General features: G+C 35.8%; 1 protein-coding gene across 3 annotated transcripts in view; it reads right to left on the bottom strand.

Annotated features, from left to right (window-relative positions):
* Nucleotides 1–1,588: 1,588 nt before the first annotated feature.
* SLC6A15 (solute carrier family 6 member 15) overlaps nt 1,589–12,110 on the bottom strand; it is a 37,536-nt gene continuing 27,014 nt past the window's right edge. For all 3 annotated transcript variants that reach the window (XM_042017638.1, XM_042017637.1, XM_042017639.1), the window contains exons 7-12: nt 11,431–11,672; nt 11,132–11,324; nt 9,759–9,951; nt 7,148–7,307; nt 4,400–4,562; nt 1,589–2,958 (exon numbers count right to left, since the gene is read on the bottom strand). In XM_042017638.1, the coding sequence (XP_041873572.1) occupies nt 2,587–2,958; nt 4,400–4,562; nt 7,148–7,307; nt 9,759–9,951; nt 11,132–11,324; nt 11,431–11,672 (1,323 nt within the window). In that variant the 3' untranslated portion in view covers nt 1,589–2,586. The remainder of the gene's footprint in view (nt 2,959–4,399; nt 4,563–7,147; nt 7,308–9,758; nt 9,952–11,131; nt 11,325–11,430; nt 11,673–12,110) is intronic.

Raw genomic sequence — 12,110 nt, 5'->3', positions numbered from 1 at the left:
AATTCCCTTGGCTTTAACAGCAAATGTACATACAAACTCCTACTTTGCTTCAGTAGTTCTATCAGTAGTATGTAAGAACCTGGATGTAGCACTTTATAGTAATTACTTCTAGGTTTTTTAAATCTTCACATCTAGCTATTTTTTTTGACCAGTCCTACTTCTTTAGGCTGGACAGACTGCCTTTTTAAGACCATCGTACTAAACCAGGCTAAAGAACTTCTGCACTTGAGGGTGTTCGATCACAGTTATTATCAAATTATGAACTGAACATCTGACAGTAGACAGGACATACTTTCTGGGCTTTCTCAAGCCTGAAACATTTCATGAAGCCGAGGTGAGATGTGCTAACTGGAGCTAATAGGAAGCAACCGATTAAGAACTAGTGGTTTAAATGAGTGCAAAACCTTAATACTCAATTAAAAGTGTTCAAGTAAAGAGCAAAAGGGCAGACATGTATTTCCCAGCAGAATAATCTTCAGCACTCTGCTAAAGTGGCATTAGTCCCCTTTGTGATACATTAAACAGAAGTAGCTATTGCGCTGTAATAGTAAGATCTTGCTCACATTCATTTTAAGAGCTCTTCTGTAGAAGCAAACATTTGACCATAACTTCACGTTGAAAACTAGGGTCTATGTAAGGAAAGCACCTGCAAGTACAGGAAACTCACCCATAAGAACAGAACTCTGTAGACTGGGCACAGAGGGATGCACGGCAACTACCCCGAACAGTCATTTTAGAAGCCTGATGTGGGATGATGGTGGAAGTTTGCTGCTGCTGTGCCACAGCAGCAATATTTTGTACATGCTTGCTCTGTCTCTAATGGTGATCCATTACATACATGCTAATATCACCAATACATCAAAGAAAAACCTGCTTAAATTATGCCAGCTCTACCCCATATGTTTGAATATGTGCACTGTAGAGGACTGCTTTACATGCTTTTTTATATGTACAATTTCTAACACATGTAAAATAAGCTTGATAATTAAATATAGCTTTTTGCCAACTAATGCTACTAGTTCAACTTTCAGACCATGGAAGTTATTTCAAAAGCTCTCAGAAGTAGAAATTATCTGGGATTATTCTCCTGTGACAAAAGAGTTATCCATAAGGAATTTTATCAATTGCTTAAGTGCTTTGGTTTAAAATTTTGCGCCTTTCCATTTATCTGACATAGCTTTTCCACACTGACATGCTCAAAACTGTACTCTTGACACAGACTCTTGAGCTTCAGAGACCTGCATTGATGAATTAATCTGGTTCTTTGATGCTGGGACAATGCAAGTGGGTTCTGCTCCTTGCTTATTAGGGGTAGCAAAGTCAGAATTTATGCCTAATTTTAAAACATTTTAAGGTAAGGAGTAATCACATACCAGCTTCCAGAGTATCCTGCCAGTTTACAGTGCTACATCAGCCCCTGTATTCACAGTAAATGGCCCTGTCTAATAGTTTATTAAGATGACTGATTTTTTGTTTTCAAGTTCTTTTAGCATCTGTATTCATCTGGTAAATGTCATTCTTTCAGATAGTCCAGATGAGGAAAAAGCAGGCTGTGTTATAATAAGTGTATTAGGATATCACAGAGAAATACCTTATCAATCTCTTTATTTGTAGGTTAAAATGTAATGCCATACAGTTCTTAACAGTTACTGACTGAAAAAAATTATCTGCATAAAACAGAAGCAAAACTGAAGGAGACTAATTAAAAAAGCCATCTTGCTTCAGCTTTTGAAACTATTACATACAGAATAATATACATATTTACATTACAAGTATATTATATAAATATAATATATATGTAATCTTGTAACCACAATAAATATCAAGGTCTTTTTTAGGCACACAGCATAGAAAAAAATGCAGAATCTGCACAATCCTTAAGATTCTTGGAGTGACTCACTCTAACATTGTTTTCACACTGAAAAAGCAAGTATTTTACACAAAATGTACAGCCACAGTTTATGCAGTCCCCAGTGAACAGGGCATCTTTGATCGCCTTCCTATAAGTCTACTCCTTGATTTTCTAATACTATTGCTCTATACAGCTATTACATAAGAAAATAGTTTGCAGGTTTGTTTTTTACTCAGCTAATAGCCTAAGTAATTATCAGTGCTAATAAAATAAGTACAGCATATCTACATAAGGTATAATACAGGTGTTTACATAAACATGGGTTTAGTGAACTACTACTGAGCTCACCACTAAGACTTGGGAGTCAACCTGAAATTCAGCAGAAAAAAAAGGATTTTCAGTGATATAACCTCAGAAATATTTTATCATTTGAGTGAGACCTGTGCTCCAGAAATAGAAAGCTTTGAATTGAGAAATTAATTAAAAAATCAAATTCTTGGCTGTGCTGGCAGATGTAGACTGCCATTGAATTCGAATGCATTTCCTTCAGTGCAAATAAAAACTCAGAGAATTAATCCAAAGGGAGTTTTCTCAACCAGTACGTACAGTCATAACTTTTTAAAGACTGTCACTATGAAGCACCTGAGATCGCACCCTAGTAAGTGAAGCTGAGCACTTCTCATAGCAGGGCTGTGATCAGTGAGAGAAACAAACAGCACTTTTTTTCCCTGTAGTTACAAATCAGACTCTGGCATGTCAGGCATATCTGCCATCAGGTACCCAATACCATAACGTCCATTTGGAGCAGTGTCCAGAGTCGGTGATCCAGTCTGTTTTCGATATATGTTTTTGCCAAAATTTGGAGACGGCACTTCACTTGGACTCTTCCCGTGAATCAGACTTGTATTATCTCCCTCCAGATTAACAGGTTCCTTTATTATCCGACCTCTTTTGTAGGATACAGATGCCAAACTACCAGAACTGTCATCGATAAGGTTGCAACGGCGCACCATGAAGACTATTGGGACTGGCAGTAGGGCCAACACCATCAAAGATATACAGACGATCATTGCCCATGTTGGATAGCTGTGGAACTCTTCCATTGCCTGAGAAACACAACAGAAAAACTATTAATACATCTTTACCAGAAAAATAAGAAAAACCTGCAGTCTTCACTGAGGTCTGTGGTTTTCAAGCATATACTCACCTTTTTGTCACCCTGCACCCACACTGTGGGCACCACTACAGATCTCAAATTTGAAGTCATGGAGATGTAGGATTGCTATCTTTCTGCCAGTGAGCAGGACTAAAACACCACTGAACAGTTTCTGAGATGTTCAGAGCATTTTAGCAGCACACAAATCAAGATTTTCACTTTAGGCTTTGTTACATTTCTCTGTAGTTGTGCCCTGATCCATGGATGACCATAGATCCAAGGATGTCCAGAACAGACAAGTGTGCAACGGTATCTGTAACTATGCCTGGAAAATTAGCCCTTGTTCTGTAGGCTAACAGGTGGTCTAGACAGGGACCATCTCAGTTATTGCACTTTGCATAAACTTCATGTAAACTATAATGCATTTACTGGGGCACTGACTACACCCCACACCTCTACGGCATCCATGCATCACTGGCCAACAGGCTCCACTCACCTAATTTTGTATGTGGAAAGGAATGGCATGTTTGGTATTCTAAGGTATTTCTCCTTCTAATTTTTGAGGGCAAGAATCATATGTAACAAGAGCATTTTTCTGAGAATCATGTAGTTGTCTGGATAGAGGCAGGCATACTGTCTACCTATAGGAAAGCCAACCACCTGTATTTACCCTTTACCTGTCTTTGTTGTGACTTCACCCCTGGCGAATTTGGACAAGTTTCCCGAGATTAATTTCTCTGACATTTTCTCTCTCTCCATTTTGCATAAAAAGCCCATAGAAACAGCTGAGGGCTGATGAGCCTACAATTAGCAGAACTCTTCCAATTTACCTTGACTGAATCTCTTTGAAGCCAATGCTCAGAACTGCCTTGCCGCTCAGCCTGACAAGTTCTTACCAGAGACAGGTTTTAATACAGCTGCTACCTACACTGGGATATGTGTTCCAAAAGTGAAAAAAATTATGACATAGCTAAATTTCAATATTTAATTCCACATGAAAAGTCTGATGTGATATCTGAAATGACTTACGCGGTTATCACCTGTTTTCTTCAGTAAAATAAGACTTCATGAACATAAACAACCTCTCCCAACATTAAGAGTTTCTTCAATATACATCAACAAACTAAAAGTCACCCAAGGCATAAAGGTTTGTGTCAATCAATTATATTTTAAAGCAGAACTACTCTAAAATTAAAAAATTGTTGGTTTTACGTCAAAGCAACCTGAGATAAAAGCAACCATGTCATTATTTATACTGATTTTAATTTCTAATTGAGATTTTTTTGTCTGTTCATGTACGTCTCAAATGCTTCAGATATGATCACTATGATGATGATGGTATTATATATACATACAAACCCTACATATACACATACATACTATATACATACCGTATCTTCAATCCAAGCATTGTAACCAGGAGGACTTAATCCCATTTGGACAATGCTAGCTACCAGCAAACATGTCAATACAATTGGTGAAACATACTTCCACATGTAGTAGTAATACTGGCTTGGAGAAAAACCCAGCATATCCTTCAGGTCCTCCATAAATCTGTGAAGGGATTAAAAGGTTATTGTTAATGCACACACTGAGATTTTCAGCGCTATAGTCGACAGCACCTAACTTGAGGGAATCAACACACTGGAAAAATGCATATATAGAAATAGCTGTACTTTAAGCTACTGATGGGCTGAAAAATAGAGTTCATACTACTAGCTCAGACCAGATGAACAAAAGGAATCGCTGCACAGTGCAGTGACTTAGTAAGCTGCTTGCTGGACTGTGCTGAAGATATTTAAACTCACTTTTCATTTATATTCCTTCTTACATTTTCTTGTATTGACTGCTGGGTTGTTTACCAGCACATCTTACAGATTGTGCAATATTAATTTTGAACCCACACATGTGCTGCAGTCTAAAAAACCAACTTTATGCATAAGCTATGGTTTGCATCATATAAGCTGCTGAAATAAAACTTCGCCAAGCTATAAAACTGCCTCCTTGTTCCTCAAAATTTTAAGTTATGACATGAACAAAACTCCTATTTTTGTTCTCATGATGAAGTTCCAGAGCCAGTAGAAACACAGAATGCTTTCAGAAATAATTCTTTTGGAGTGTGCAAAAGCAATGATTGTTTTAACTCCCTTGTGGTCCCACTTCCTTTTGAAATGTGCATCTCAAAAAAGCTCTTAGAGCAGTAAGTACGTTTTCAAAGCACTTACACATGTGAAGCTTCTGCCATGTAAACTCTCAGAAAAAAAAAAAAATAACTGCACCGCTTGAGGCATTCTATTGTTTGTTGACAGTGAAATAAAACACATCATTAAAAAAGAAGCTGGATTTACAAATGGATTGTGCCCTCTATAGATAGCGTTTTCTTTCTGAGATCTCCAGTTCTTCTTCCAGTTGAACACGAATCTTATCTTTACTTCAAAGTCTTCCATTGTCTCCATCCTACTAATCCTCTTCTAAAAGTCTCCTTTAGGCTCAAGCGCCTTATAGCACTGATCCCAGAGGAGGAGATTTTCCTTCTTGGCTACAGAGATTCCCACGTTACCTTTTTTTTATCCCTTTGGATGCTATGCTTTGGTTTACTACTATCTTATCAAAGACTTTTTATCTAATAAGACATTTATATGGAATTTCATCTACAAGGAACCCTTGGTACTATCACAGCCAATGGCAATCTGAGGCTGTTGATCCTGACAGTTTTTGCAAACTGAATTGCTAGGTTCCTGAAGGATATTCTGGAGAAACATACATCAGAAGAAATATCAGGAGTACTCCAGAGGGAGTACTTGGGTGGTCATTACGAATGAGAACTTTAGCTGTTAACTTTTCACTGTATCCTGTCAGAATCCCTTCTGAAAACATGAATGGCCTGCACTGTGAATCGTAAGTAAAGGATTACAATATTTCAGCTATGCCTAAACATCAACTTCCTCACAGGAAGCTGCTAACGTTTGGCATGTCTACCTCCATTCACAGTGGAGCTCGGACATCACCAACCTTATAACCAGGTCATCTGTTTTATCTTTTGGTTGCATGTGTAAAATAATCTACATGGTGTTTTTATATCTAAGTGATCAACTGTAGGATTATATATGTGGTCCAAGTTGGAATTCTCCCTTAATGAGCAAGTAGGCCAAGCACTACCTGCACAGACCAAAAACAATGTCTGGAAACTATAAAACTAAATTTTCTTCTTATAGTTTTGTTTCATTGTGACAAAGGATTGGCTGATTACTCAGATCAAACAAGTGAAAAGTCAGTTGAAACCCCACCCATTCTATGTCACACTTTTTCTCCATGCAAAGGAATCACAGATGCTTTAACTACTTCAGCATGTTAATACAGCAGGCTCTGCTTGACCTGCAGAGGGCACGAGTTATTTTTGATCCAAACTCTTCTACTCCTTAAGTGTGGCACATACTGATCTCGTTTACTGAACACATTCTGCTGATTTTGGTTATAAAATGAATTAAACAAAAAAAAAAAAAAAAAAAAAGGAAAAAAGCAAGAGGGACTTATAGCCACTCCTCTTCACCCATCGCCAATACGTCACTTTACGTCATTGTCAACTGTGCTGCTTCCAAATAAGCTTTGACCCTGTTTTGCTATCATCTCCTCTCACAACTGATGCAAAGAACAATTGCTACAACACCCCAAACTAAATTTAGTTCATAAATAGAAATTTTTTCTTTTTACTGCCATTAAGAGTTTGCTTTGTTCCTTTCTCAGCCTGCCTAGAACACTGCATTGAAATACTCATACTCATCTGCTGATTAGACCATGGTTATTCTTGAAATCTTTATGTCTTTGTTGCTACAAATTCCCTATACTTTCATATCCATTCTCCTTTCTAATTCTCTAATTTTGTTTCTTTTACAGTATTCTCCTCTTTTTGGACCTGTTATACTCATTCTCTGGGTTTCAGTACACTGTCCTGATGTAGTGTATCTTGCTCCAATCCTGCCCCTAGTAACAGACTAGATTCTTGACCAGATTGACACGCTTTCTACTTACTTGTATTTCTGTGTATATTGAACATGCTTCATACAGTATAACTAAAGCAGTAATAATTATTGTAATGAATAGTGTTGATAAGGACAGGGAGATACATTTCCTTCACTTACTTGTCTATTCCATAAATTCGTATGACTGCAACATTCTCCAAAATGACCACGATAAGCAGGGGCAGAGTAGCTGAGTAGTCATCAAACATCGTCACAAAATAATTTCCAGAGCGCTGCACAAAGATCAGGCCAATAAAAAATGCTACCAAGCAGCAGATGACTGGAATAAAGGACAGCAATGTGAGCAATAACTACAACAAAGTTCCCAGACGAAGAGGAACTAACGCATTATTTCATATAAGTAACATCGATAACATTTTACTTTTTAGGTGGTCTCAATCCTACAAAATGGAAAAGTTATGAAATTAGAATTACTAGAATTTCCATATTACAGCAGTCCTGATTAAGCAGCAGAGATTAATCAAGTGACTATTTCTGTAATAATAAATGTAATGTGAATGCAAGGGTAAAATCAACTGGTGGGGAAAACATCATACATCATGTTAACTGGTCACCAGTTCACTATTTGGAATTCAGAAGTGAACAGAACTTAGAAGTGAAAACAAAGGGAAAAAAATAAAATGAAGAAGTTTCATAGACTTCCCCTAAAACATAATTCCCTGCATGAAATCCTATTAGGATCTGTCTAAATGTATTTGTACATTAAGCAACATTTCTGTCCCGTCTTTAGGAACAACCCAAAATGTATTTCCGGAAAGGTTGATCCTGTGTAATGGATCTCAATATAATTTTCTCCAACTAAATTTGTCAGTAACAGGACTTAATGCTTAAGTAGACATAAATTAAGTCAATTTTCAATAAATTGTGAAATCAATTTTAGGCTAAGCATCAGTAAGACTGATTCTTCCAGTTAAAGTGCCCTTTTTTTTTTCTCACAGGGAACTTAGGCTAAGGATGCACCTAAGTACTCCAAAATTAGGTGAAAATTACCTGGGTCAAAATATAAAATATCTTTATAGAATACACCCATTGGATGAATCCAAGATAATCAATTATTGCTGATTATAGTACTGAAAGTAAGACAATGACACTGTTACAAATACTGTGGTAGAAGACTTATCACTTTTTTGAACCTTGTGGGAACTGTTACTGGAATGACTGTCTGAACTTTACACCTCTCTGCACAATGTTGTTGAACACAAAATAACTTTAACTATTTGAGCTGGTTCCCCTGAACTCAAAAGGGAGTTAACTGGAACCAAAGAGTTGCAAAAGTGCTTACAATTCTAAATTGTAAATGTAGGAAATTTTTGTCCTGTAAGCACAAAACCTATTGCAGCCATAATTCTTGTTAAATGCCGCCAATACTGCATGAAAAATGATCCAGATATTTCATTCCTGTAAGTTAATTATACAACTTGATAAGGTGTTTTTAATCTTTTGAGTACAACTGAGTTTAGCTAAAATCATGCATGCATACCACTTTAAAAAATTACAAGAGAAAGGCAGTTCTTGAATATTCCTTTATCTTAATTTTTTTTTGGTCAAACAGAGTAACAAAGAATTACTGTAAAATGCTCCATTACTCCTGTGTAATGACTATGTATCATGGTATTTGCATACATACTTAGGAAGAACAGCTAATTTCTAACTCTTGCAGCAATAATTTAATACCTTATTATAAAAAAACCCCAAAAGACCACCAATTCAGGACTTCCGAAAAATCAGCTGATTTATCTTTCTGAAGAATTTGATTTTTTTAGTCAATCAAATATTACTAAAAAAGGTATATTCTAATATTATATTCAAATATTATCTAAGAAAGGTAAGGAAAGCAGTTGGGAAAAAAAGAAGTGCTCTGCTGCATTAGGGGTTAACTCTTATAAAATGCATTATTGTTTCTCTCACAGAGTTCATTATTTCCTTCATAGAATTAGATAATATTAAAGCAACTTTTTAATGTTTTTTTATTTTCTATCCCACCTTTCACAGGCATTAATATGAAATCTGAATTTGTGCATAACACATCATGTCCTTTGCAGCTGTCCTGAAGGTTTTCAGAAACCTAACTTTCACACTTTTGCTGGTGTTTTATATAAAAAAGAGAAATCCCTACAAGTCAGAACTACATAAACATGCCATACCTCAATTAACTTTGGGCATTTAAGTAATAAAAAACCCCCAAATAAAACAACTAGACATCTTGTTTAAGACTTTATAAACATTTAACAGGGAAAAATATGTTTCTCTAGAGAGTAACTGTACTGATTTTAGCATAATAAAAATTTCATCATAAATTAAGATTTCGTTTGGCCTACTTAAGAATAATTTGTAGTAATTTGCAATGTATTTTCATTCTTTCCTTTTCCTTTGTTTCTCCAATGTGTGACACAGGCTGGAATAGAAAGTATTCCAGAAGAGCCCAAAAGGACTGACCATACAGAAACTTGTAACAGAAATTAGTCCTCCATTAAAATTTAAGTTTTAGAGTGTTTATGCTACTATAACATTCCGGAAAAGGTTTTACTGGCAGATATTAATGTGCCTGTGCATAGAAGTACAGTCTGGAATACAGTGATTTACTGCTCTGTAAAATACTCTGTAAACTTTCATGTCAAAAAAAAGAAAAAGAAATAAAAAAAAGAATTCATACTGTCAAAAAAAATTCAGCTTACTGCTCTATGGAGAAAAGAAAGTTTGTGTAACTCACCAGTAAGAATTTCTTTCCTGACTTTGAAGGTATCAACAATGGGTGTGATAATGCCTTCTATGGTTCCAAACATACTTCCAAGTCCCAAATTTACTAACATGAGAAAGAACATAACTGACCAGAAGGGAGAAGCAGGGAAGTGGGTCATTGCTTCTGTAAATGCAATAAAAGCTAAACCAGTTCCTTGAACTGCCTGTCAATGAGAAAAAAACATTCTGTCATTATTTGTGAATTTGTTTTTAATTTTTTTTGGTAGTGTGACAGCCTGACAAGTCTGACTTCGTGTTCATGCAGTGTCACTGATTACATCTTGAAGGCAGAGTGGGAAGTTGCTATCTAATATGCAATTCTTCCAATTAATACGATTTACTGAAACATGAGAATTTATTAGCTGATTGACATTAACACAATTCTTTCACATAATCACAGATTACTAGGTTTGAAGGTGTCTCAAGGATCATCTGGTCCAAACTTTCTTGGCAAAACCAGTCTAGAATGATGGCCTAGCACCCTGTACAGCTGAATCTTAAGTGTCCAGTGTTGTGGAAACCATCCATTCCACAGAGAGATTAGTCCAATGGCTGATTGCTCTCATTACGAAAAATTTTCCTCTCATGTCCAATCAGAACTTCCTTCTCTCTTTCACTGAATTTTGCATGAGAGCTACTATACAGGACTAGTACAAAATATACTCTGTTTTCTCCAGTAAGCATACACAGGATTTAATTTCTATACTTTTGTTTCAAATTTAAACAGTGGGAATAGTGTAGAAACTTTTGAAGTCTAAGTCACCAATTTTATATTTTATCTTCAGATCCTGGTGCAACTATATAGAAGTCAGTGTTTCAATCTACAATTGACTCCCTAAAGCTATAATTTCTGCTATATATTTCATTTACTGTAACATTTCAAAACAGGATGATACTCATTAAACAACTACCTAATAAGTAAAGAATAATTTTTTACTTTCAGCAAAGTAGTATTTTTATCTAATAATTGTATCTTAGCATTAGAATATATTGCAATCTGAGATAATGAATAGGTAACACCTCTGTTTAGTCTTTGGAAAAACCATCATGCTCAATTCTTCTAAAAAACAGAGCTTTAAAAACTTATCACCTCCTGAGAAGAGTGATATAATGATCAAAATATATTATAAATCAGTGAAGACTATGTTAAGACACCAGACCCAAAAGTCCTCAAGTGAGCTGGAATGCAACCATGTTTTCGTCCAGGTCTTTATAGGTGCACGGCTCACAGGTATGCTGCACTGATACTCTGTGTACACAGGTACACTTCACAGTACAACTTGTTTCAGGCTTACAAATACCCATCTGTTCATAATTTCTGTATTCAAGACTGAATGACATTACCTTGTCAAGTTCATCTTCTATTTGACAAGATTTCAGACCAAGAGAATCAAACTCTTCTTCTTTAACTTTCTGTATAATGTCATAAACTAAATTATAATCTTCTGCTGTAATGCTTGAGAAATTGATATGATGTGGGATCATATCCTGGCTGAGATTGCCCATTTTCAAAAGTTTTAAAATCTTCTCTGAATTTCTGTAAAACACAATAAAACAGAGAGATCAAAGTCAGTGATCTGTGTTAGCTCAGAAATAAAATAAAGCATAAAAATAATTAAAAAAAAATAAACAGATATTCGTACTGGATAACACATTTTTCATTTATGATATTAGCTTTGAAGCCCAGCACTGCAAACACCACCAAAGTTGCCAGCACAGAAGTGAAAAAATTGATGAAGGACACCAGTACAGCATCAAAATGGCAGTTGTTGTCTCTCTTGTTGTAGCTTGAAAAGGCAATGACTCCACCAAATCCAAGCCCTAAGGCAAAGAACACCTGAGTAGCAGCTTCTCTCCAGACCTTGGGCTCCAGCATTATTTCAAGCTGTTTGAAATTAGATATAATATATGTCAGCTATAAATTGCATTTCTATTATATGAAAAAACAACAGAAAAAAACCCTACATCATAAAACCCTAATACTCCACCACAAATGTATTTTCATTATGATAAAATGAAAGCTGAATGCGACACCTGAAGTTGGCAAACTTATGGGCCAGAATTTCTATGTATTTTATATTATCTAAACACCAAAGAGAAACATGCTTGCTCTACAGTATGTTCCCAACAATAAGACACTACTGGAGCTATGTAACTGAAATAGTAGCTAGTTATGCTGAGAAATAAGAGAACTTTTTTTTTTTTTACAGTATTAACTATCTTTTATTTACAGTATATGTACTGACTTCTGTTAGACTTAAGATGTCTTTTAGATTGACCAACCCTCTTAATAAATGCAATGAGTATAATTAAAGCTGCTTTG

This window comes from Corvus kubaryi, unplaced genomic scaffold (assembly GCF_017639235.1).
Source record: "Corvus kubaryi isolate FWS band 111438036 unplaced genomic scaffold, C.kubaryi_AGA036_p1.0 137, whole genome shotgun sequence".
Taxonomy (NCBI): Eukaryota; Metazoa; Chordata; class Aves; order Passeriformes; family Corvidae; genus Corvus; species Corvus kubaryi.
The sequence above is the reverse complement of the archived record's forward strand: the minus strand, read 5'-3'. Positions and strand labels throughout refer to the sequence as shown.